The following is a 27,870-nucleotide window of genomic DNA, read 5'->3' as shown; positions in this document are numbered from 1 at the left end:
AAATCACAAAGTGAAATTTATATAATTGTATTGTATTGATGATATGGTATAGATCTACACATTTGTGTACAATGTATGAACAAGGAAATAATAGAATACATTGTACATGATTTGTATTATTACATACAATTAATATCAAAACAGGAAATTACACAAATGAAAGTAAGATGAAAGTAACAAGAGTATTTAAATCCATTATACACCAACACCTACAGGAACCCATCACATGTCAATGGTAGTTGTGAAATTTTGCAAAGAATGAGCTGTTTTCAACAGCGTGGTAATGGTAAAACTCATTTGTTGATAAAAACTAAAGCTCAGTACAGTCTTCAGGTACTTGTATCACGCTCAAATCTGCACCTAGATCCATTTCCTGAAAAGGCTGACAATACCCATTATACATGCAAATAATGCATTTGATTTTCTACATAACTTCCTGCATACGCACTAATGATCATCTTCATCTTCATACATGTCATGTACATGATATTCATTGACAATAAGTTCCTTTTTAGACTGATGCAAAATGCTCTATGCTGGTCATTATTGCTTAGATAAAACAAGCATTACAGACTACATTGTACATGTATACTGCATTTTATAATATATTATATGGGTGTGGCACCAAACAATCAATCATGTACTGAAGTACTGTATTAAGTGGAAATTTTAAGCTGCAAGAAAATTGACACTTATCATTCTCTTCTAAGGCTTACAATGTACATGTACAATTTTACATGTATACACATATTAAGCCTGAAAGTTAACGTTGTTTTTTTAATAATTACGGCAGCAAAAAAATACCACTTTTACAGTATGGTAGTTCATCAGGAAGCCTTATGACAATTATTAAGTGATATGCTATAACATGCTTTGTGACAAGTCTATTTTGTATGCATTGTGAAAATTATAGTGCCTCTTGTCTTATGTTGAGAGTAATGCCATGTTGGAGTTCGCAGTGGCAGATTCAAATCAGTGCGTTTATGCGGTTGGGTCAAAAGCACACCATACGCCCCGCAGGATGAAGTAATTACATGATTCAAATTTGCCACTGTGTGTGAAATCCAACAGGACGTTACTCTCAACTTGAGATGAGAAGGGATATGAATGAGACAAATGGACTATAGCACAGGCATCAGCCAGGTCTGGAAAGAATTAATGTGGAATACCAGCAAGCTAATTCCAGGTAATTTCAGGATTTGGAGAGCAACTTTGCCTCCCCATGTAAAAAATACATAAATTATGGGAAATGTTGTTATCTTACAAAGAAATTTGGCTTATTCTTTTCCAGTTCTGGACATCACCTTTGGTGGCATTTGTTGATCCTGAGAAGCAGTGTATGGAATTCATAGAGTACAATGTATAGCATTGGTACAAAAATCAATATATATCACATGTATTACATGTATTTAAAAAAGAGCAGTGATTTATAGTGCGCTACGCACAGGCACAATGCCTAGACGTTGATCCACAAGCCTCAGCACACTTTACAAGTTGTGGCTGACCACTACGGCCCCACATCAATTGAGCTAACTTGCCTTATCGATTGAGCTAACTTGCCCTTCATGTATGGCACTTATCAAACTGATATGAAATATGTCTGATCTTGTCATTTATTCATTAATTAAAATAAATAAACCTAAAGCGCTCTTCAAAACAAAAACAAACATAATGCAAATTCCTATTATATGACATAGCTTAGTAATTCATCACTTGACTCCTCATCCCATTTTAGAACAATGATGAATTGTGTGGTATTAAAATATATGAAATTCCTTGTACATATGGCAATAACCTTGTCAGCAGAATGATATGGGTTTTTTTACATATAAAACAGCGTAGGAAATATTGGGGATCAGTACTACATGTACAGATTTTTAAAATACAAAAGCTCCCTTGGTTCACACAATTTAGCTCCAAATCATGTCAGAGCTTTCTTGAATTGATTATGATAATATGTCCCATCATCTTCATGGCTTCATGAAACACAAAAAGTGCTTTAAAAAAACACAAAAAAACCCACTAAATTTAGGTGTTGAAATCCAACTAAGCTTGCCTTTGTTCAACTTAACGAACAAAGCTTTAAATATTAGCTTTTTCTCAATAAAGTCCCAACTTATGCTTGCGTAAATTCACATACATGCAAGTGCCTGGCTGGCACACATCACAAAAAGTGCACATCTTGGCATACATGTAGGTGTTGCAACCAACAGTGTGCACGCCATGGCCATCCACAATGATGAATCTTGCCAATGACAGGTGAACAAGTATAGCTAGGGCTTTAATTCAGATAAAATAGCCCCTGGCTAGTGTATGGATTCCAGAGGCTTTTTCACATTGTGCACTGTATATAGTCCCTGGCTTCTACTTACATGTATATGATTACATAAAAAACTGCAAATAGAAATAAATAATTAAACTAATATTACGTAAACAATATAAAATTAAAATAAAGTTTGGCACACAATTAAATTGTTTCAGGTTTTGACATAAAGGTTGAGGTCTCTATACCAAAACAAAACTTTGTATTATAATTCCAACATACACCCTTTTCATATTTTTATGGTGTTATATTCATCAAGTCTTGTAATAAACTTCACGCTGATGTGCTCAATCCCAATGTTAGAGTAACAATTTAAATACTTTCCAAGGGTTAAGAATACAGTACCAAAGTCTAATGTCTATGTTATCAGCTGGGTTCAACAGGTTTACATGTGCGTTTTGCTGCAACCAATAAAGATGTCTACCAACATAAACCTGTGCATACAATGTATTCACATAATACCCAATTTTATTTCACAAATCCCCAAACACGAATCACATACCACAATTTAACACAAAATTTAGTATTGCAATTTCCACACATTCATCAATTGACACTGATTCAGATACTTCTTTGTTTTTTCACAAATTGTTACTACCCATTAAGCTAAAAAATCAATTGGGTATGTACATGTATGTATATTAAATGTTTTACAATGCAGAAAGATGTGATGTGCATACATACCCAGGCATACATAATGAAGTTCTTCCACAAAAAATATTAATAATGGTACCTGTAGTTTGATTTTATCAATCATACTTTTAAAGTTCAGTAAGCTAACCATAATAATATAAATATCAATCACCCTTAATTGCCCTTTAAAGAATGATTGAAGTTTTCCATTTAAGCAGGTCTGCAATGGATTGCCTTAAATCTGACCATAATAATATAAATATCACCCTTAAGTGCCCTTTAACAATGCTTAAAGCTTTCCATAGACCTGCACTAGATTGCCCTATATCTGACTGATGCTATCTTCATGAACTTTAGAGCTTCAGTAAGTTCTCTCTCTGTAGTAGCAGCTGTCTTACTTGACACATGCACTTTTGATACAAATCAAATTGGCCTGTCATGGCAAATGCTTCACACATGTACATGTACTGTGATATACATGTTTATCTTCATGTAAATGTATTATACCTCCTAAATTTGAAGTATGGCTGTCAAGTAGTGTTATTTCACTCACAGCAGGAGGAGCCTGACAGGATTTACTATTTTGAAGGGAGGTCTTCCAAATGTGGACCTATGGGGGGAGGAAGGGTCAATATAGAGGACAGCCAGGACTAGAATGCACAATCCTCAAGTGTTAGCATTTCTTTTGGAATGTAGGAAGTGCCACTTTTTGTGCTCAGCTTCAGATATATTACAGCAACTTGATAAAATGTATTTTGGGGAGCCAATACATTGTACATGATACATCATGCACTACATGAGAGACCCTTGGCACTATGGGACCTTAATAGTGTACAGGGGGAATGGAACTGCGCCATTTTAGTTTTAAGCCAATCTTGTCAATCAAATAGGAAATGTGATAGGAAATTCACATTTCCTAAAAAAATAACTGTACCGTACATAATAAGCTACACAATTACATTCATACTCATTCGCTGCATGGTGAATGTGTGTATTACTATTAGATTTGAAGTCATTTGAGCATTTCCATTTATTTACATCCTAACTTGAGAAACCTCGTTTTGATGGGGGTATCAAATGTGGGGGTAGATTGGCTGGTAACTCATGCCCATCAAGTTTGACTTGCATCAGATGTTGTGCTAGCGCAAACTCATCCTGATCTAACATACCGTCCCTATCTACATCAGAAAGCTTCCATATACGTCCCAATACAGTGTTTGGAAGCTTGCTCTGTACCATCTGCTTCTTAGCAGTAGCACCAGAGACCTTACCATCAATGGGCCCTAATTCAAAGAAGAGTTTGTCGTACTTAGTCTTGTGCTCTTCCACCACCCATTCCTGCAGCTCTCCTGCTCCATAATCAGCACCTTCTCCTTGTCCTGCTGCAAACGGCCCTTGTTCCGTTCCTGCAAAAGCTCCTCCGCGTACGACCTTTTCAGGGGCGCTTTGGGCTTCTTCTGCAGGCAGCATCTGCATGAGATTGGTCATATCATTCGCTAACATGTTCTCCACTTTCTCGATCATCTTGGGTTTGAGCGCGTGGAATTTGGAGAAGTCTTGATCCTTCAGCACCTCTTTCATGCGACCCATCGGTGGGAAATCACCGGGAGAGATGTGGTAGGTGCGCTCGATCTCGCGGTATACTTCGTGTAGATTATTGATGAGTTGCATCTTCTTGTTCTCCTTTCCAAACATGGATGGCATGTCACGTCGAAGGGTGCTTATGATGTATGCGTGGACCTGCATGTAAACAAACGAAGCAAAGAAAAACAAAAATGGAAATTTTGTTAGTCATACTATATGTATGCGCATATGTTCATTTTCAAACCAAGGAGTACTCAAAACTTTGATGCAATATCATGCAGAAATGATCAATGAAAACACAATGAGAGCAAAAACATGGAATTGATTTTGAAGGACAGAATTTAATCAATTGACTTGCTAACCAAAACACCCTAAAAAATCATCTAAATGCAGCCAATGAATATTTTGAAAAGCATAAAATGTGAAATATAGCAGACAAATGGCAAAACTGACAGCAATCTGATAAAAAGAATACCTGTATGTGAATAGGCTGCTGAATTTGGAAGCCATGGTTATTGTAAGTTCACTCGACAATGATAGTAAACGTTACTTACATAGCCAGTTATTTGCAATGCTTCCTGATTTAGACATGGGATATTATGATCAAAGTGATTAATGTTGATCATTTGGTGTTGCAGTTAGACAAAATATTTTGTGCAGAAAATATCAGATGGTACATTTTAGGAAAAAATGCTGCACAATTGCCATGTACCACACACGTGAGAATTTGGTATTTAATCATTTGAACCACCAAAAAGTACTCGATGTAAATTAAATTATACCAATGCAATACATGTAATGGATACCAATGTTGCCCAAGTTTTATTTTATATGTAGAGAGCGACTCTTTAATTTTTCACAATTTTGAAAGAGATTTATCTATATTGGAATTTTCAATTAAGGGCTACATGTACTGTAGATTTATAAATAAATCCAAGTAAGGTAAATCATCCACAGTAAAGTGCTCAACCAAGAAGGAGGGAGCTGGAATGCATTTAAAATAGACTTGGTGGGTTATTAAAGCATAAGCATTAAAGTACTGTACATTTATGCAATCACCTGTAAAGTGTGCTGAGGCTTGTGGATCAACGTCAAGGCGTTGTGCCTGTGCTCATTTTTTAGCTTTTAGTTTATCCTCATCAAAATTGTCCTAAATCCGGCCATGATCAAGGTGCTTAACTTTAAAAGCAAAATGGGAATTCTTTTAGAATATGCTTATGCTACTGTGGAGCTAGAGTTCACATGCATGCATGGTAATAACTCAATTATGCAGGGAATGTGCCTACACCCTCATCTTCATAACGCATTTATTAAAGAAAATTATTTTGAGAAGGGTAACCAAACAAACAGTGCTCTGATCTCTTTATCCACGGGTATCCACGCCCATCAACTTGTACATTTTGTACATTGTAGATTTCCCAATACAGTCCAGCCCCCCCCTTTATCTAGACCTCTTTTATGCAGACTCTCTATGTTATCTTCATAGGAAAACATGTTTTAATATTTTTGAGCCTTTGACACAGGTCTTATTTCATGTTCTGAAGCATTTAAAAGGATATAGTTGCAGAACAAAGTATAATTAATCATTAACCCATTGAGTTATGTTGTCCCATTGAATTTAAGCACTTGAGACATCCAATGCAGAAATCATAATTCACCTCAGTGATGTGTACACATGTACTAGGGGGGGCACCCCTGATGAAAAGGAGAAAGAATTACTCAACATGTAAATCATAAAATATAAATCTACAACTTTTTCCTAGTCACCTATATTTTTCACTTATTCTGTAATGCTTGGTCCCAACTTGGCCAGATAATTTTAGAGGTTGGACTCAGAGGCGGATATAGCTGTCAAAGGGCCCCTGCTTTTTTTTTTTTTTTTTGCTTTTAAAAATTTAATACTTGTTTTTTTGCAAGGTTCAAATGTGCGGTGGGTAGAACAGGTACCGTACATTGTATGCCTGTGCGTGCAAGAGGCCATTCTACATTATATTTATGCCCGCATTTATGATTATTGGGTTTTTTCTCCTTCTCATCCTTCCTACAGTAGATTAGCCTACATTGTATCTTCTACGTATAATATTTAAAGGTCATGTACTCTCTCACCCGGTTACTTATGTAGCGAGACCTCCTAGATGGCGCAAACTATTTTTATTTGAATTGGTATCAAAATCCATATAATTTGAGACCATGGAAATCGTAGAGTTTTTAATTACCGTACTGAATTAGTACTCGAATTTCATTAACAAAATTTTTTTAAGTTTTTTTTTTAAAGTTTTTTATTTTTTCGGTTTTGTAGTGTCCCTGGACCTAGAAATAAATGCTAGGATCATTCATGGTTGACCTAAAAAAAAAATTTGAATTTTGCACGGTGTTTTGTGTTTTTAATATGAAAATTGATACTTTGTTTTCATGTCATACTCTATCAAAATGCATTGAATTAAAAACAAAAAACACTGTGCAAAAAACTCCAAAGCCGAAAAAATAAATAACTTTAAAAAATAAAAAAAATTTGGGGTGGGACTTTACTCGAAGGTGGGACTATACTCGCGTCAGTACGGTATACAGGCCTATGAACAACTCAAGGTCATGATAACATGCACTCTCTGATGACAGCCAATGCCCATAACCAGAGTTCATATCTAACGGCACACATTGGTTGAGACCCAGCTGCTTAGTGTGACTATCGCAATATAGACAAAATTGAAGAAAATCAAATTTTTAAGGCGATATAATACCCTGATTTTCATCAGTACCCATCTTCTTTTTTTTTGTTGCAAATTTATGAAGTACATGTAGGCCTATATAAATATGTTCATCATCTCATGTCCTGAACTTATAAAATATCTCTACATACAAAGTGGTTTTTAAAACCATTTTAGAAAATCATTTTAGCCCTATATATTTTTTTGTTTATTGTATCCTGGTAACTGAGATGTGTGTTTCATAACAAACCATAATTTATTCTATTGTACATGTCCAAGTAGAATACATGAATAGAATACATTAAATCCTTTGTTATACTATCTATAGAAATGTACTCACTGATTATAACACTGAATAAATTAAATAGGCCTAATCTCTTCCACATAGACAATTTAATACTACCCCATGTATGTATCTTCTATAATGTGTTGTTAGGAAAAGAGATTAAAAAAAGGCTATAAGGTCATCAAAGGTCAGGTTATAGGTCAATTGGTTCAGGTCAAATTCAGGCATCAATTTTGAATACATGTGATAGTCTGTGATATCATACATGTCATAATGAGGCATCAATTTTGATATTTTGTCTGTTACTGGATATATAATGGAAATGTGTGAGGTGGATATACTAAAATACCTTGGGATGTAAATGGTGAGTACAATTTAGATTGCCTAGTTGAGATGAATTGGGCAAATAAATATAAAATAGTTACCAAAATCACAAAAATGAAGCTTACGGAAAACTACCTAATATGGTGGTATACATGTAGGTGACAAAAAATACAATCTTTTTCAACATTGCTGTAGTGTGGTTGTGGTAACCTGTTACCTATGGCTTAATTAAGTTTCAGTGACATACATGTAGTGTCGCATAGTTCAAAATACAAAATATAGCTCAACATTGAAAATAGAAGCATTTTAACCGGTTCATTTTTTGATAGTTGTGGAGCACCAAGTTCATGAAGTCATAAAAGAAATCAGGGACCACTTATTCCCATTTTACATATCAACATTATTTCCCTAATGTGTTAGCAACACATATCCAAAATTTTAACGAAATCCGTTGATAGTAAGCTTTCCAAAATGAAGTGAATTTAAAACATCAGTGATGTACCACTTTTTGGCTTATACCATTAGAAGCATGTACGCGTCATTGATACTGATGCCACCAATTGAACTTCATTTTGCATACCACTTTGTCCAATTTCTTTTTCTCATTTCTTCACAAAATGCAAAAAAATGCAATGGGTGTAGTACCCCCTTAAGAATGTTATAATATTGTTATATGTTGATAAAATAAATCACCGAACGTTGGAGAATGTATGAACGGGATTCATTATAGAATTGAGGCTTGAGGGCATGAACAATCAATCATAATACTTATAATATTAATGAACCCTAATTCATCTTTCTGGATCGTGTTTACAATGTATTGTTCAGTGGTCAGTATTTTTAATATTTTACATTCTACATGTATTATAACTCTAGTAAAGAATTGCTGTACATGTAATGTAATTTTCTTGAATCCAACTGTGACTTTTAATTCTATACCTGGAGATTTGCCATGTTTACTATGGTTTACTGCACAGTACAGACTCATCTACACTTCAATGCAACATACATGTAATTAACAACACCTGTATAGTCCTACTCCTCATCAAATTAAACTGTTTATTTTTAGAGCAGCTGAGCAGCATACATAGGTGATATGTTGGCGAACCCTGGAGATGACACAACATGTACGAAAAGAAAATGTCAACTTGCAAATAAATTGTATATGTGTTGATATAAAAAGGAGAAAATGTCCAGCAATAGTAACATTCTAGGCTACTCAAACAATTTCCCCAAAGCAAAAGAACAACCATTACAATAAAAATGAGAATTTTATTTAAAATGTAGGGATCAATTCAACAGTGAATTATGGGCACCTGCGAAACTAGAAGTTAGAACACAAAATAAACGTTTTTTTAAAGAACTCTGCTACGAAGAACAATATCCATCACAAAATTAGACAAAATGACAAATTACTGATACAAACAACAAAATACTGCACCATGGAACAAAACCATTCATAGAAGATGACTAAACTGGGTAGGTCATCTATCCATCCATACAGACTCCCAGAAAAACTTTAGCACATCTAAACTATGAAGAGGTGTCGGGTGCAGAGTTGTTTTAAAATTTCGGATGACCATGTGCTGGGTAACATGATTGAATCCCTAAGTTCAACAACAAAAACAATAGCTAAAGTTGTCTAATTCACAAGGCTAGGAGATTTTCTGTCTGGATGGCCCAGTAGGCCCGTTGGGATTTTGGCGTAATTATGAATTTATGACATGTTACAATATCATTAAAAAGATGATGAAGTACGGTAGATAAATGATGTTCTGCTACTTTTTATTTTGTAAATTTATGAAACATTTTCACCAATTTTCATGATCAAAATTTAGCATTTATCAATTGTGATTTGCAATTGAGCAACAGCGGAACCTCTAATATTAAGGTGAATAATACCCAAAGAACTACGTTAACAGGCTTGTTTGAACTTTATAGAAGCCAAATATAAGTTGATCCACAAAAAATGCTGAACAAATCTGGGCCAGTGGATTTGAAGCAAACAACAAAAGTTATAATCACTAAAATGTAGTATTAGTATACATGTAGTATGTATAGTTGTATACAAATACTTTGGCTCACTAACACAAACTTGTCTGGGCCTCAAGATTAGTTTTCAGGAATTCATGATATCAGGTTACATTTAACAATTTCATGAATGTTAACAGAGTTTGTATTGTTATGAGTTGCCGGTACTGTAGTAGTATAATCAATGGCAGTAAACCTTTGACGAGCGCGTATTTTAAGCATACATCGCATATTTACTGCATTGGACGCACCAGTCTCTGATTGGCTGCCGAGGCGATCTGCTGTTGCCGAGTGGAAATTTATGAATGAACTGTGCGCCGTACGCATTGGTAGCTCCAAATTTGCAACATCACGGTAGTAGCGCTCGTCAAAGGTTTACTGCAAAATAGTATAGTAAGTACTGTATGTTGCTTTTATAATTCTCTGACACTGACGTAAGTACCTGGCATTGAGTCAATGCATGCTTAATTTGTTGATAGGCAAATAAAATTCTCGATCATGAGGATGTACTTTCTGCATTCTGTTACAACTGTTGCGTCAGCACACTTCACAACACAATCGTCGATCGCGCGACCAAAGACCATGATTGTTGGCCCTCATGGTCAAGAATTGGATATTTTGCCTTTTAGTAAGTTTTTACATCATTGTGTGTGGCATAATTTGTTCATTTACAACATATGCTTGTGGACACATTTGAAATACATCCAGTCAGAGAATTAAATAGGAACAGCATCAGTAGGCCTACTGACATGCACTCTCTCACCATAGCAAGCCTTGCTCGTTTGATAAGATCGTTGAGTTTCCTCAAAGCCGCATTCCTTGGTAAACTTTGTATGTCAGCGAACAAATCCTGTTCTTCCACTTCAAAAAGTTTACGATTCATGTCATACTGAAGAGGCTTATCCCAGAATGAACCAATGTAAACACGGGCTACTTCTGGAGTGTTAAGCACCTTACCAAGGGACCACATGAGAGCACCGTACACTCTCATCAGCTGTTGATGATCTACCATGTCAGATTTGTTGAGGACTATACGGATCTTATCATCATTCCCTTTTAGTGCTTCAATACATCTCTGGAATTCATCAGATATGTCCAACTTGTGGGCATCAAATAGAAGAATGATTCTGTCAGCACGTTCTGCAAACCATTCTAAAACACCAACAAAGTCATATCCTCTGTCCGTTCGTTGTTTCTCACCAGACAAAATACCTGGAGTATCAACTATAGTTAGACTTTCTATAACACTGTTGTTGGTTATTGAGCATTGAAATCGGTTGAGGAAAGCATTTCCGAACTTTGACAACGCCCTGAATTGTCGTTTAGGATCGACGACCAAAGCATTACCGGGTACGACGGAATCATTGTCACCATGCATAACCGCGATAAAACGGTCTGTTGTTGGCTCTGGTCCGACTCGTATACCAGGAAAGTCTTTCTCCAACAAATATCTGATGAATGTTGTCTTACCAGTAGAGTACTGTCCAACGAGAAGTATCATAGGTTTGGCGAGGAAATCGGCCTCTTCCAATGGAGGTGAATGGAAGTCATGATATCTGTAGTGCTCTTCCAGCGGTAGAATCGTATTTTTGTACATTTCTTTCAAGCCTTCAACGCAGGAGTTGAAGACCTGTGGATTCTTTCTGCGGTTCTCATCTTTGTTCAACCAGCTAAACATCTTGGATGATTGAAATCACGTCTATAATGGGGAAAATCAACAATATTATGACTCTATACTCGGTGAGATACACACGTTGAAGCCATCAGCATCGCGAGAGGAGTAGTCATCAATGACGTCATGCCGGCTTGTACGCTTGCGTAAAAGGGTTCACAAGTTCATGCACAAGTTTTTGGAAAAAGGGGGCGTGTTACGTTACAGCCATGAAAACCATGAAAACAATTCATGAATACAATCAATTCAGTGACAGAATTGGTATTGTTCAATGACTAATTTTGAAGGCATTTTATCAATATGATCATAATCACGTTTATCAATAACATATCAATATCAAAATGTGAAATATATAGGCCAAGCAGAGTTGCTTCTTCTCATTTTTTTATTTTCTTCTATAAAAAAGTGACCATGGCCATTTATTTACCATAAACAGGAGAAATAGAGAGAACAATAGGCCTAATATTTTTAGTCTTCAATATCAAAAGTTTTTGATACTATCAATCGTAATAATATTAGGATTGCCAGTATCAAACACTTTTGATTATAATTTACATTTACATAGGCCTAACTGAATACGAACATTTCGTGGTAATTGGTGTTTTATGTTTTTCATCTTTCGACAGCCATGGTGTTACTGTCTATGATTTATTAAACATTTTCACACAAAAGAAAGAGGGCTGATTTTATGATTTTTTTTGTAAACCAAAAGGACAAAGCAGAACGAACACAAAACAACAGTGACAAAGACAAGAGGACAAATTTCCCATCACCAGCTGCAGAATGAGAAAAAAAAAAAAAAAAAAAAAAAAAAAAAAAAAGAGAGGAACTGCAATTAAAAACAGGTTGGCAGATCACCTGTAATTTTCTGGTTTCATGAGTTATTTTAAGCATGGAAGTAAGAGACATGGAAGCTGGTCGATCCAACACCTATTGAATTATTTACGTAACATTCTATAGAGGGTACGTATCAAGCTATTGTGATAACAATGTAGTCATCGTGTCTTTGATGTGGATCAGACTTGCCGCCTTTATTGCCAGTTCGTTTATTTACAGGTTTATTATTTTGAGCAAAAATCGTGTTTTTCTTGATTATGTTTCAAGTATGTTGTTTTATTCGGAAAAAAGTGACAGGGATGTTAGATTTGTAATCCATAATTACAGAAATCCATTCAAAATATCGATTTCTACCCTGTACTTACAGATTTTCTTAAACTTCAAAATATTGGAAATCATGCATTTACGTCTAAACCGCTAATTAGCGGTAATAATTGATATGCGCACTTGGCACATGCTTTACATTATAAAATGAATCCCGCATCTATTTGTGTGCCCGGGTCTGCCCGAAATTGCTGTTGACCAGAATGTTCCAGAGTCGGGTATTATCTTTACATTTTGCGTAAAATAAATTGTATTTCATTTCATTTTCTGTTTTAAAACTGCTATATGAAAGTCTAGCATATATATACATTTAATCGGTAGGTTTTCACATAATTACATACTTTTAATAAAATTGTATAAATTAAACTGATAGCATTCTGACCATTACGTAGGGATTTTATAAAATCGGTTTGTGTTCATAAAACTAGTCATGCACTGCGGTAATATAACACAGCCCATTGTCAGGACTTAGTACACGACCTCGTACTGCTATTGATTTTTAAGCGGGAACTTTGATTTTAGACATGGTACACGTTGACCATGCGATGACTCAATTGTTCCACTTTCAACTGTACTGTTTTTGTTCAGTATCGCGGCAAGTATGATACTCACTTTGATGTAGTATTTGACCAGCTTCCATGTGTATTACTTCCATGTTTTAAGTAAAAGCGTCACATATAATCAGAATTTAAAGACATAGGCCTATTTGTGACCGTGCTCCTCAAGGATCGATATTGGGTCCAATATTTTCGTATACATGTTGAATATATAGGCCCTACATAGGCTTTGTATAATTTGATTATATTTTGTTATCTTTCATTTGACACCACTCAGGGGGCCGCACCTTCTTGATATCTCGAGATGTGAAAGGGACCCAAAATATACTGATCCAGGGCTTGAGGAGTGTCACCCCGGTGGGGGAATATTCTTTACTTTGTTCTCTTTCATTTGACACCACTCGGGTAGTCATATATACCTTCTTGGCATTTGGAGATATGAAAAGAACCCATATGAAAATTGACCCGTGTCTTATGAGTACATGTAGTGTCACCCGGGTGGGAAATAGTTTTATTATAATTGACACAGGGGCATACTTCGTGGCATTTCGAGATACGTCCATTTCAGACCAAAATTTTAGTGAGTTAGTAAATAAATATATACCGTAAGCAAGTAAGCAAGTCACACACACTTATATCCTACAGGCTGATACCATTTCATGGTTCAGCAAAAACAATAGCAAGGGGTGTATAGGGGAAGAATATTCAAAAGGAAATTCGATAACTAATTCAGGAAATGTTTGTATCGCTAAAGGGTGCAATAGCAAATATTTGACATAATTAATATACAATGTAACTTCAGAAAATGGACGTCTGACTCCCAGGTCTGATTTTTTTTATATCATAGTCAAAATTGTGTATTTTGTCACTGTTTTCATGCATACAAGATCCCGTCCAACAATTTTTCTTAAACTTCGTACAATTAACTTTCATACTTCGAATATCTAAAATAAAAAAGAGGGGTCACCGAGCTCGTTTTTGAGAAATAACCATTTTAAAAAGGTTGTTTTTTGGGGGAAATTAGTACAGGCGTCTATGGGAAAATGTAGACATATTTTCGATTATAACAAAAAAATCTACCCCAACAATTTTGCTGATTTTTTGATATAATATGCGCACTGATAGGATATTTCATTAAAGCTAATAAAAAATGGGGGTCACCGAGTTACTTTTTTTCACAATTTGAGCAGAAATGGCATATTTTTTTGTTAGTTTGTTTTTTGTTCTTGTAATGTTGAAGTTTAATTGAATTACTTTATGATTTTATTACCACTACGTATGATCTGAAATTCTATATATATAGTGTTAACTTGTTTCAAAAAACCAATTTTAAATTAAATTTTAATCGACATTGGCCATAAAAATGGTTTAACATGGGGTAGAAAAATAATTTATTTAGTGTTGTGCGCCCAGTAGGCCTACACCAGATTCTGGTCAAATTCTTCGGAACTCCCTGTGAAAAATAGACTTCAATACTATATAATATTCAGTGAAAAACTTCCGCAATCCATTTAAACAAAAAAATTATCTCTCACTCTCAATATACCATAAAGCTTTTCTTTTTTTAAATATAAAGCAGCTGTCCTTTGTCTTGACAGTTAGCTATTTTGATTTTGTCAAAGGGAAAGACTATAAATTTAATGACTTCATTGGCGCAGCCTTTTTGTTGGTGTTACTTGTGCCTAAATTAAAAATTGAAGTTGAAGAAGTTGAGGAGCATTTTGGAATATGTTTTAGAACAGTCTTTTTTATCGGCTTGTATCTTCTCTTTGCTACAGAGCGGTGTTTTTGGGTGGGATTAAGTAATTTTCTGTGAATTCTTAGTACTTTTCTCTATGTTTGCTTCAATTTAAACCACCCTATAGACGAATCCAAATACACGCATTCCTACACCTGACTAGCAGCCTTTAGTTGGGTCCCCGTCGGCTACAATGCATCCAAAATGTGAAATGATTCGGCCTTGGCGGAAATTTTAAACTGCATTCCATCACCCGTTTTACACCTTCCGCGAAAACACAGGTAGACAAAAGAATGATTAAAGTATACAGTTCCAACAGTTGTGCAAATAAAAGCCGCCTTACACCTAGAGAAGGTCGAAGAGGGTTAATAGAATAATACAATAGAGATAATTCCGCAGGTATAAATCCCGTCGCATCTATTCATAGATGTACAAATGGATGAACAGGGCCGGATTTACCTTTTTTGGGGCCCTGGGCCAGGCCAAAATTTGGAGGCCCCAAACGTATCGTGAAGAAGGCTAGTCTCCTCCGCAGCCAGTTTGGTTACGCTCCCTCCACACAAACAGTCTGCCAATTGCCACTTATAACGCCGTTTCTGATTGGCTACACGATTGTAGCCGTAGAGCTGTACATACGGGAACTTGATTGACCTCACTCAGCTGGCGAGATGGCAGGTCAAAATTGCTCATGAATAATAAAGTAGCCGTCTACCCGATCGACCAATTGAAAGCTTTGTTTGACGTCAAGCTGGATGACGTCGGCAGAAAACCGTTAGCGAATCAAAAAGGACCAGTTCGTGATCATTGGAAGACTGTTTGTGTGGAGGGAGCGGAACCAAACTGGCTGCTGTGGAGACTAGAAGAAGGCATGTGCTCTCAAGTTGCCAAGTGTTTAGATTTTACTAGGATAATTGCGCGCGAAGTGCGCAAAAAATTTCAATTTTAGACTATATTTTACCCAAATTAAAGCTGAAATTTGCTATATAATCAGTGATAATGGGCCATTTTGCATTTTTTGTACCCTATTTTGGTCAAAAACATGGTGTTCTTCGGCTAAAATGGAAGATGCACACTGCACAGGGCAAATTTGAGGGGCCCTGGGCCCGGGTCCATCTGGCCCTATGGTAAATCCAGCCCTGTGGATGAACAAAAGGACTAAAAGGACCTCTGTTGTATTATCGTCTTTGCATCTTCTCTAGGTGTTAGGCGGCTTTTATTTGCACAATCGGGCGCTCAAAACACCAGGTTGGTGCTAGAGGGAAACCAAAGATGGCCGACCAAATCCTGACCATGACTTGGCTCGTTGGATTCGTCTATAGTTGACTGAATGGTATTTTAAGGTCATTTCAATTTGGTCTACCTGTAATCTTCTTTTTCAGATTTCCGGATCAGATGTAGGCCTACTGATTATCTTGGTTTTCTTTTTACTTCGTCTAGACGTCTAGAAAGCAGCCAGCTATATAAATACCAAGTTTACCAAGAGGGCCGAAACAGAAGCAGAGATGTATGAGTGTTGCGAGCAGAACATTTTGAATGACCCTCATGCCAAAATGATCAACCACAAAACAAGATATGGGCGAGACCGAAATTCTTTCGCTAGAGATAAAGATGTCAGCTCAGGAAGGCATATCAGTGTGATAACTAATTTTTGAAAGCCTAATTGCGATAAGGTCATCACTTTGATCATAGAACTGAATATACCTCCACGAATATAAGATCCCAGCAAACACAAAACGTTTTCGACATCATTCGCAAAAATAAAAGGTTGTCAGAAAACGTTTAAATGTCGGGTTATATAAAGGGTATATTAAGAGTTTTCATAACCTTAAAAAACATTTTTTGATAATCTACTGCTCAGCAAACAAAAATGTTTTACAGAAAACATTTAAATGTCGGGTTATATAAATGGTGTAAAATCGTTTTAATAACATTCCAAAAACATTCTTGAAAACTTGATACAAAACTTTCTAAACAGAATGTTATTTTTGGGTTGAAAAAATATTTTGTGAAAATGTTTGCCCAAAATATTTTCAATAACGTTTTAAAAACGTTTTCATGACCTTTATATAACCCGACATTTAAATGTTATTAAATGATTTTGAAAAAAAAAACATTTTAAGAACATTTCTGTGTTTGCTGGGTTCAAATATTTCAACATAATACTGTTATTTAAGTATTGACACAATATTTGGCAAAAATGTTTGCAAAAATAGTTTACAATAACATTTTTTTGAAAACATTTCAGAATATTGCTGTAGTGTGTTTTCATACAAAACGTTTTAAAACGTTATCATGCCCTTTATATATAACCCGACATTTTAATGTTATTAAAACGTTTTTACCTAAACCAAAAGCCAAAATATAACCTATTTAAAACGTTTGCTGGGATAGTACAAGTTCCTTCGATGCGCAGTAATTTTACGGATATCCGGTCGCAAAGTTTGCCAGAACTGTAAAAAAAGTTTCTTAAAAACTGGGTAATTTTATACAAAGTAAGAATGAAAAATAGTTTGTCCATATAATAAGGAAGTACGGTATAAAGCCGCGGCGAGATTTGTATTCTCTCATGTGGGGAGGGGGATATAAACTCCCAAATGATTTGGTGTGACTCAAATTTAACCCCTCCCCCACCAACACCACTTTTTGAACCACGTCCACATTGAAATTACACAGAACCAAAATGATACCCACCGTGACTTGTTCATCTTTGCCACCCCCCCACTCGGACTTTTTCATCTTTTCCCCACTTCTCCGACAACTGATCCTGATGCACCACTGAACATGTATGTGGACCCTCTCCCCAAGGATTTGCACAAAGACCAGACTGTCTCTCACATAACGCGCATAGTATGCATCAGTTAATCGGTTTCAAACAGTTTTTTACCAAATATAATTACAAATCAATCGTTTTTCATGACCCTACTTTTACACAAAAATACCTACTATTGCTAGACGTGCTCTCTTAATCATCTCATTAAGTCGCCTCACTGCAGTACGTTGTGGTAAAGCCTGGAGATCTGAAAAAAGATCATGCTGCTCTGCTTCGAACAACTTGCGACACATATCTATCTGGAGAGGATTGTTCCAAAATGAACCCACGTAAACTCGGGGGACCTCTGGCGATGCATTGATACCATCCGTTGGAGCAAGTACCCGACTAAGCTGCCACATCAGAGCTCCATAAACCTTCATCAGTTGCTGGTGATCCACACCGTCTGCTTTGTTGAGAACAACACGAATCTTATCATTATGTATTCGTACAACATCGATGCATTTTCTGAATTCATCGGAGATGTCCAGTTTATGCGCGTCAAAGAGGAGGATTATTCTGTCGACACGTTCAGCAAACCACTGCATAACCTCGACAAAGTCATACCCTCTTTCGGTACGTTGTTTCTCCCCTGATAGGATGCCAGGAGTATCAATTATGGTCAGATTTTCGACAACTGAATTATTTGTCATTGAACACTGGAATCGAGTAAGAAAATTGTTGCCGAACTTGGATAACGGTCGAAATGGTCGCTTAGGATCGACAACCAACGCATTGCCTGGTACGATGGTTTCCTGATCCGCATGCATCAACACGACAAAGCCATCGGTTGTAGGCTCTGGACCAATACGCATTCCAGGAAAGTCACTTTCCAGTAGGTACTTGATGAAAGTAGTCTTACCCGTTGAGTACTGCCCGATAAGAAGTATCATCGGTTTAGCGGTAAAGAACGCGTCGTCAATTTTTTCCGAGTGGAATTCGTGAAATAAGTGTCGCTCTTCCAATGGAAGTAATACCTCGTTGTATACATGCTTCAAACCTTCTGCAACAGATTCGAAGACTTTATTTGCATTCTTCTTGGAATTGTTCCGAAACATCTTGATTCCAGTAGCTGAACGCTGACACCCCAATGGTAAAAGCACTAAAGATCTTGCTCCGGGAAGTTGATGGGTTGGAGGTTGTGGTGTTAACTGGTACCGGATCACATGGACTCGAAGTTAGGAAATGACTGAGAAAGTTATCGATAGCTGATATCAAGAGTAACACGAGGCGCGATGTATTTCATGTGTGAAAATCCACAGAGGTCATAGCAATACTGTTACAGAGTCCATCTATAATAGTTCCTGTCCTGTTTTTGCTCTATGTCCAATGCAATAACAACAACAGTATAAACGCTTGTTAGTGATGAAGGTTCTAGTTTATTAATGAGCCAAAACGTGTCATTGAAGTGCGAATCCGTGAACCACGATTAAAAGATTTTGACAAAACTATAAGTCGTAAACAATAGGCAATGACATATTGCCAAAGTTTGGTAGACCGTGTTTCACGAATGGTTTGACCTGAACTTTTCAGTTACTGAACTATAATACAGTAGGCCTAACCTATGCACCAAGTGTAATAGAAATCAAGAACGATTCTTAATAACCCTCTGATGTCTATACCATGCATGCAGAAATCCAATGATTACAAAATTGGATATGCTCTTGTGTCCAACTGCGGCATTCCCAACTTCAAGATAAGATGAAATTAAGATAAAAAATGATAAACATAAACATGAGTTGATGGGCTACATCTGGTGATTTGACAGTCTTCAGCAGATTCCAGCATACACATTAATTAATGAGAGCTATAATGAGATGCATAATTGGTTGCATAATTACAATGCCAGATTGGTATCCATCAAGGTGCAGTAGTTCAGTTTGTACGAATTATTGGCACAATTACCACACAATTATAAAGAATGACCTAATTTTCTCATATCATTGAGCACGAATAATATAATGATAAATTTCGTATCTGATATTTCCAATCCTACATCCTCCTAGGATTATACTCGTACATTTGTTCCTGATAAGTTCAATGACACATTTTGCCGTTACAGTAAAAGCTCAAGTTAACACGTTCCACACGTTTGAAGTTATTTTATATCAGCTCCAAGTGAGACCATTAATAAGAATGCAAAAATAGAATATGTTGGAGAATTGTAATCAGCAGGAGCGATAAGAGTAAAACAAGTTTTACAACACTGACCAGCAGCAACGCCAAATTATGATCATATCGCGTTGTATAATTGAATCGGTCCCAAGTAAAACATTGCTAACTATGGCTACATAAAAACAGAAAGTAAAGCTGATCCATATCATGCTTGTACAAAACAGTGCTCAAAAACATGACTTATGTCAACTGCTCACCCAAATGTGTTTAAAGAAAGAAAAACGTATATACATTAGAGAATGAATTTCAATTTGGAGAAAACCCTCTGATAATTACAAATACTCGCTGAGCAGCAAGACCTTCCCTCTAAGCTTTTAATCCGATAAGCTGATTATCTATTTGCTTTCATGAAGACATTCTTTGATGTATTACTGAGCTCAATCATCTGAAATTACTGGAGCGTGAGCCACCCAGGCTGATGGCTCAGCATAGTATTTTATTGTCAGAAGGTTTTCTCCAAATTCATTTCCTATAATGAGGAACGTTGGGTTTTTTTTGTTGCTTTTGAGTTAGACTTTAAAATGTAGGTCTTGCAATTAAGATAACCACGATAGCCAGACAGAGGTGTCAGAACTCGAATTGGAACAATTTGGATCGTTGTATTCAATCTTTGAGAACGACCACTTTCTCATTAATTTAATTTTTACATTTTATAGGTCACATCTTTTGAGGAAACGTAAAATGGCAAAATGAAGGTCCTTGTGTCTTTGTTTTTCTTTGTAGAGAGTTTCCATGCAGCCTTTCAGAAAATAGGGGGGTGACATGCATTTCTTTGTGTCTCAAATATGGCAATGGCAATTGTATTTGTTATGAACTCGGCATGTGATGATTTGTGTGGCATCATCCATCGCTTTACATTATTTTTTGAAAAAAAAGTCATAAGGCGAAAACCGCATAAAAAATTTGAAAACTGAAAAATTGTGATGTGCAGCAAATAGATCCACAACACTTTAAAGGCCGTCTCAATTTTACATCAGGAAAATTCATCAGTAAAATTCAGTGTAGGCCTATTTAACCGGATGAGGTGACCTGAACATCCTGAAGGGCGCTATAATGCCACCAATATATACATGTACATGTACATGTACAAGTTTGATCATATCTTGATAAGCTTTGATAGGATGGGAGATAGTGTTTTGAAACATACTTCCGTGTTCTCCTTTCGTTTATCATGTTGCAAATAAGTCGCCAACACCGTGGTGAACGCAATAACCAAATCTAAACTTAATGGTACCGGTAATGCTCTACTTTTACTTTTAGAGCTACAGCCTATGTTCATGACTGTCCAGTCTCCACAACGCAAAACAACAACATCAGCAGCAAAACTAAAACAAACAAATATTATTAATATTGGTCAAGTAATAACATTTCTTAAAACTTAAATCCATGAAAACTGATACCTTAGAAACAGCTTACAGCTTTCAGGTATAACTTTTTACTCTTACCATTGCTAACCGTGCCCTTTTGATAATTTCATTAAGTTTCCTGACTGCCGAATTCTGCGGTAAGCTCTGAATGTCATCGAAAAGATCCTGTTCTTCAGCTTCAAATAGACGACGATTGATGTCAAAGTGCAGGGGCTTATCCCAGAATGATCCAATGTAGACTCTGCAGACTTCAGGAGCACTCAGTACCTTACCCAGCTGCCACATCAGTGCACCATACACTCTCATCAATTGCTGATGATCCACCATGTCAGATTTGTTGAGAACAACTCGGACTTTGTCATCCTGACCTAGAAGAGCGGTCTGGATACACTTACTAAATTCATCCGAGATGTCAAGTTTATGAGCATCGAATAGAAGGATAATCCTGTCTGCTCGTTCTGCAAACCATTTGACCACACCTATAAAGTCGTAGCCTCTCTCAGTGCGTTGTTTTTCACCAGACAAGATACCGGGTGTGTCAATAATGGATAGATTCTCAATAACACTATTCTTAGCTAAAGAACACTGAAAATGATTAAGGAAATTGTTTCCAAATTGTGACAAGGCTCTAAATTGTCTCTTTGGATCCACCACCAGGGCATTACCAGGGATGGTGGAATCTTGTTCTCCATGCATGAGAGCAACAAAACCATCTGTGGTTGGCTCTGGTCCTATTCGCATTCCAGGAAAGTCACTTTCAATCAGGTACCGAATGAAGGTTGTCTTACCGGTTGAATATTGTCCAAGAAGAAGTATCATTGGTTTAGCAAGGAACACGGGATCATCAATACGTGGTGAATGGAAATCATGGAATAAATGCCTCTCTTCTAATGGCAGCAGTACCTCCTTGTATAGCTGCTGAAGGCCTCCAGCAACAGAAGTAAAAACATGTCCATCGGCTTTCTTCTTTTTGAACATTTTGATCACATTTAGTTAGTGTTCTGCATGTAAAAGATATACAGTGGTGTACTAGTACGAGTGTATATTGTTGTTGTAGTCAACTTGATCTGTCTGGTGCTGTTGGTGCTGGTACTAATACTGAGTTTAAATACACACTATAAAGTTTGCGAACTTTGCGCTATTCCATGCTCAAAGGATGAGGAAATGTCACTAAACACCGGAATTGCTGCTCTCGATGATCGAAACCGTTTTGGGGTAACAGGAGAGTCAAATAATCCTAAATTAGGCACTGTATTGGCCAATGTAAGGAAGTTCACGAGAAGAAATAGTGAATATTATCCTCCTTTGAATCAGCATTCTATACCAAAGTAATTCTATACCACTGAGTTTGGCCTGCAGCAACTGGTTAAAGGTCAAAATGGTCAAATATTAATAAAGCTATCACCATCATCTCCTTAAATATGAGAGCTTAAGAGTTGAGTCAAATCAAATGAAAGCTGATATATAAAGAAAACATTGAAAATTAAAAGACAAAATCTCAGTGCAATGATCGATAAACAAACAAACATGCGGATACCAGTTTTATTGTGGTAACCAAGGTAATAACTGTCAACAGAGTCGGCCTGCAAAATCACTGCTAAGGATGAGTTGAATCTTAGAATGATTATTGCAAATAGTTGTGTGCTCATTGGGGGTAAGAAGAATTTTTACCATGTTGAGCTGCGATAACGTTTGAATAAATACTCGAGTTGGCGGTGGTGGGACTTTTTTTAATACAAGATTTATTTATTCTTACCAGGTTATTGCCATGTTGAACTTAGGGATATGGAATTAGAGCAAGTTGATTAAACATAAGTGAAATACTTCCTTATTGAACTTTAGCCATATTTGTGACGCAATGGTGATATTGAAAGTGACCTGACATAATTTATATTCACATGAATACAGAAGAATACAACCGATTATCAGAATATATTCAATTTTATAGTGGTATTAATTATTTTTGTTTGCAGTATCCAGCGTATTATGCATTGCACGTGCACAACTTTGCAGCTTTCACTCTATTCCCCTTTAAGGCGATTTAATACCCTGATTTTCATCTGTACCCATCTTCTTTTTTTTGTTGCAAATTTATAAAGTATATAAATATGTTCATCATCTCATGTCCTGAACTTGTAAAATATCTCTACATAAAAAGTGGTTTTAAACCATTTTAGAAAATCATTTTAGCCCTATATATTTTTTTTTGTTTACTGTATCCTGGTAACTGAGATGTGTGTTTCATAACAAACCATAATTTATTCTATTGAACATGTCCAAGTAGAATACATGAATAGAATACATTAAATCCTTTGTTATACTATCTATAGAAATATACTCACTGATTATAACACTGAATAAATTAAATAGGCCTAAATAATCTCTTCCACAAAGACAATTTAATACTACACAATGTATGTATCTTCTATAATATGTTGTTAGGAAAAGAGATTAAAAAAGGCTATAAGGTCATCAAAGGTCAGGTTATAGGTCAATTGGTTCAGGTCAAATTCAGGCATCAATTTTGAATACATGTGATAGTCTGTGATATCATACATGTCATAATGAGGCATCAATTTTGATATTTTGTCTGTTACTGGATATATAATGGAAATGTGTGAGGTGGATATACTAAAATACCCTGATTTTCATCTGTACCCATCTTCTTTTTTTTGTTGCAAATTTATAAAGTATATAAATATGTTCATCATCTCATGTCCTGAACTTGTAAAATATCTCTACATAAAAAGTGGTTTTAAACCATTTTAGAAAATCATTTTAGCCCTATATATTTCTTTGTTTACTGTATCCTGGTAACTGAGATGTGTGTTTCATAACAAACCATAATTTATTCTATTGAACATGTCCAAGTAGAATACATGAATAGAATACATTAAATCCTTTGTTATACTATCTATAGAAATATACTCACTGATTATAACACTGAATAAATTAAATAGGCCTAAATAATCTCTTCCACATAGACAATTTAATACTACACCATGTATGTATCTTCTATAATATGTTGTTAGGAAAAGAGATTAAAAAAGGCTATAAGGTCATCAAAGGTCAGGTTATAGGTCAATTGGTTCAGGTCAAATTCAGGCATCAATTTTGAATACATGTGATAGTCTGTGATATCATACATGTCATAATGAGGCATCAATTTTGATATTTTGTCTGTTACTGGATATATAATGGAAATGTGTGAGGTGGATATTCTAATTTTCCTTGGGATGTAAATGGTGAGTACAACTTAGATTGCCTAGTTGAGTTGGATTGGGCAAATAGATATAAAATAGGTACCAAAATCACAAAAATGAAGCTTACGGAAAACTACCTAATATGGTGGTATAGGGGACAAAAAATACAATCTTTTTCAACATTGCTGTAGTGTGGTTGTGGTAACCTGTTACCTATGGCTTAATTAAGTTTCAGTGACATAGTGTTGCAAGTTCAAAATACAAAATATAGCTCGACATTGAAAATAGAAGCATTTTAACCGGTTCGTTTTTTGATAGCTGTGGAGCACCAAGTTCATGAAGTCATAAAAGAAATCAGGGACCACTTATTCCCATTTTACATATCAACATTATTTCCCTAATGTGTTAGCAACACATATCCAAAATTTTAACGAAATCCGTTGATAGTAAGCTTTCCAAAATGAAGTGAATTTAAATCATCAGTGATGTACCTCCTTTTGGCTTCTATCTTCAAAAGCATGTAAGCTACATTGATACCGATGCCACCAATAAAACGAGAAGATTTGCCCCTTCATTTTGCCCCGGCATTTTGCATACCACTTTGTCCAATTTCTTTTTGTAATTTCTTCACAAAACGCAAATAAATGCAAAAAAAAAATCAATGGGTGTAGTACCCCCATAAGGGGCGGGGTATGAACGTTTGGACAGTATTTATTGTGGGACATTAGAAGCTATTAGAGCACATCAGACCTAGTGGCACTTCCCTGATCAGACATATCGAATTGCATTCTGAATACGAAGAATGTCCTGATGATATCAAATAATTTTGATTTTTTGAAATTCTCAATGTAATACACATTTTATGGCAAATGATTAAAAATTGATATTTTTGATACTTAATAGTACTCGAAATAAACTTTACAAATCTAATGATTTATACTTAAAGTGTATGTAGGTGTGATGAAAAGCCGACGATCAATTGAATTTAGGCATAGGCCTATTTGTAACGTTTACACAATTATGTCCCAACTTACACCTATGGAATCGGCCAAATTTGTTGTGTCTGTATAGGTCAACAGTGCAATTTTGACACGAAGTTATAGTATCATCATGACTTTAAATCCGCCATAGAACTTCATGTTAAACAACAGCACAGTCGGGTTTCTTTCACTTTACCTTGTTTCGATTTAAAATGGACAGAAGCCCTTCCCGACGGTTTATTTCAGCATTCAGGGGTATAAAGGATTAAATAAATAGATTTGTCGAAAATCGTACTTTATGTTACGAAAAAAGTTTTAAACATGCTCTTTCTTTAGATAAACAAAGTTAAGTGCTACTTCTGTGTTCTCCTTTTCAAGAAAACATAAGTATAGCTATTTACTTTCTTTTTACTGTTAATTAAAGCAAGTTTTTACCGTTTAGTGATGCAATGTCCTTTTATTTCTATTTTGAGTGTTAAAGTTAAAACGGTTTAGCACCGAATTATCGGAACTATTACAAATAATGAGCTTCCGATCGACCTGCTTATTCATCAGGGATAATTCAATATAGCCGGCCGGCCGGCCGGCGATCCCTTAAAATGGTTTGTTACTCATGTGGTAACATTAATTTCCGTATGAATTTATGTAACATTATAAAACAAATTCATATACCATGTCAAACTCAAAGATCGGTGTAACATACATCCTTGTATTTAGTATTTTCATTCTTTCCTTCACAATTTCACCTTAATTACTGCTATCAATAAGAACAATCACCATTAAAATTAGAGTAAATCCATTGTAGTTTAACCTGAGCCAAATATAACTAGTTTATTAATATATTCGTCTCAGGTTTAACAAGTATGGTTTTTCTTATCAGCTCTTATCAACCAGCTTGTGCCGAATGCTCTCAGTAACTTTTCAAACAAGACGCAAATTTATTTGAAAAAAATATATCCCATAGCTCATAAACACTTCTCCCTCAGTTTCTTCTTTTGACACTGGCATGCACGCAAAACTAACATGACTAAGAAGCTGCATGCATTATGCACACACATGACGTTTTAGTCATAGACCAAAGATCCTAAAGATAACACGATAGTTGCCACTTCAACCAAAGATCATAACCTTTTTAGAGCATTTTTTGGCCGATTTCTCGTCACCTAACACATAATGGGCTATTAAACTATTCACTTACCAATGCATGTCTTGCTCTTTTGATGAGGTCATTAAGCTTCCTCAAGGCAGCATTCTTAGGTAAACTCTGGATTTCAGCAAAGAGATCTTGTTCTTCAGCTTCAAAAAGTCTTCGATTAATGTCGTATTTGAGGGGTTTGTCCCAGAAGGATCCAATGTATACTCTGGCAGTCTCAGGTGTCCTAATGACCTTCCCAAGTGACCACATCAGAGCTCCATACACTCTCATCAATTGCTGATGATCTACCATATCAGATTTATTGAGGACTATTCTTATCTTGTCATCCTGTCCTCTCAGAGCTTCTATACATTTACGGAATTCATCTGATATGTCCAATTTGTGAGCATCAAAGAGTAACACTATTCTATCAGCTCGTTCTGCAAACCATTCTAAAACTCCTACAAAGTCGTAGCCTCTGTCTTTACGTTGCTTTTCTCCAGAAAGGATTCCAGGAGTGTCAATTATGGTTATGTTTTCAATAACAGAGTTTGGTGAGACGGAACATTGAAATCTGTTGAGGAAGGCATTGCCAAACTTGGACAATGCTCTGAACTGACGCTTTGGGTCGACGATTAAGGCATTACCGGGAATGACTGCATCTCTATCCCCGTACATTACCGCAATGAATCTATCTGTGGTCGGTTCGGGTCCAATTCTCATGCCGGGAAAGTCATTTTCCAGAAGGTATCGTATGAAAGACGTCTTACCAGTAGAATATTGCCCTATGAGAAGTATCATCGGCTTCGCAAAAAAATCTGAATCATCGAGACGTGGAGAGTTGAATTCATGAAAGAAATATTCTTCTTCTAAAGGTAGTAGCACTTCTTTGTACAGGCTGGATAGACCTTCTGCAACTGTTCGGAAGACTTGTGGAGCCCCATTGCCGCCTTCTTTTCTTAACCAACTGAACATCTTCAACTATGTCAACAGTCCCGCCACCTCATATATATATATCAAAACTAAACAATCTGGAATAATTGAAGAATGTACAACGCGTATGTCGTAAATTGCTAGTAATTCCAATATTTCAGGTTTTCAAATAATATTTCAGCCAACCTGCTCACATGCAAAGCGTGGTTAAGAATGATAAGTCATTGGTTGCTAGCGACATATCCAAAGGTTCG

General features: G+C 36.1%; 1 protein-coding gene across 4 annotated transcripts; it reads right to left on the bottom strand.

The window, feature by feature from the left end:
• Positions 1-109: 109 nt before the first annotated feature.
• Positions 110-27,658, bottom strand: LOC140153033 (EH domain-containing protein 1-like). 4 transcript variants are annotated; one of them, XM_072175626.1, is made up of 2 exons: positions 26,747-27,658; positions 110-4,696 (listed from the first exon to the last, which is right to left on the bottom strand). In XM_072175626.1, the coding sequence occupies exons 1-2, from the start codon at positions 27,656-27,658 to the stop codon at positions 3,998-4,000; spliced, it is 1,611 nt and encodes a 536-aa protein (XP_072031727.1). In that variant the 3' UTR covers positions 110-3,997. The 4 variants fall into 4 exon arrangements, with proteins under 4 accessions (XP_072031727.1, XP_072031728.1, XP_072031725.1 ...); XM_072175627.1 differs by lacking the exon at positions 26,747-27,658 and adding an exon at positions 21,444-22,605; XM_072175624.1 differs by lacking the exon at positions 26,747-27,658 and adding an exon at positions 17,958-19,103.
• Positions 27,659-27,870: the final 212 nt, after the last annotated feature.

Source organism: Amphiura filiformis, chromosome 5, assembly GCF_039555335.1.
Source record: "Amphiura filiformis chromosome 5, Afil_fr2py, whole genome shotgun sequence".
NCBI lineage: Eukaryota > Metazoa > Echinodermata > Ophiuroidea > Amphilepidida > Amphiuridae > Amphiura > Amphiura filiformis.
Note: the sequence above shows the minus strand (reverse complement) of the source record. Positions and strands in the feature narration are given on the sequence as shown.

Excerpts from the sequence above, each read along its gene's own strand:
- LOC140153033 (XM_072175624.1), bottom strand. The coding sequence starts at position 18,881 with ATGTTTCGGAACAATTCCAAGAAGAATGCAAATAAAGTCTTCGAATCT. Across the intron at positions 4,697-17,957 it reads AGAGAGCACGTCTAGCAATA|GTCCACGCATACATCATAAG; the intron begins GTAGGTATTTTT and ends GTTTACATGCAG.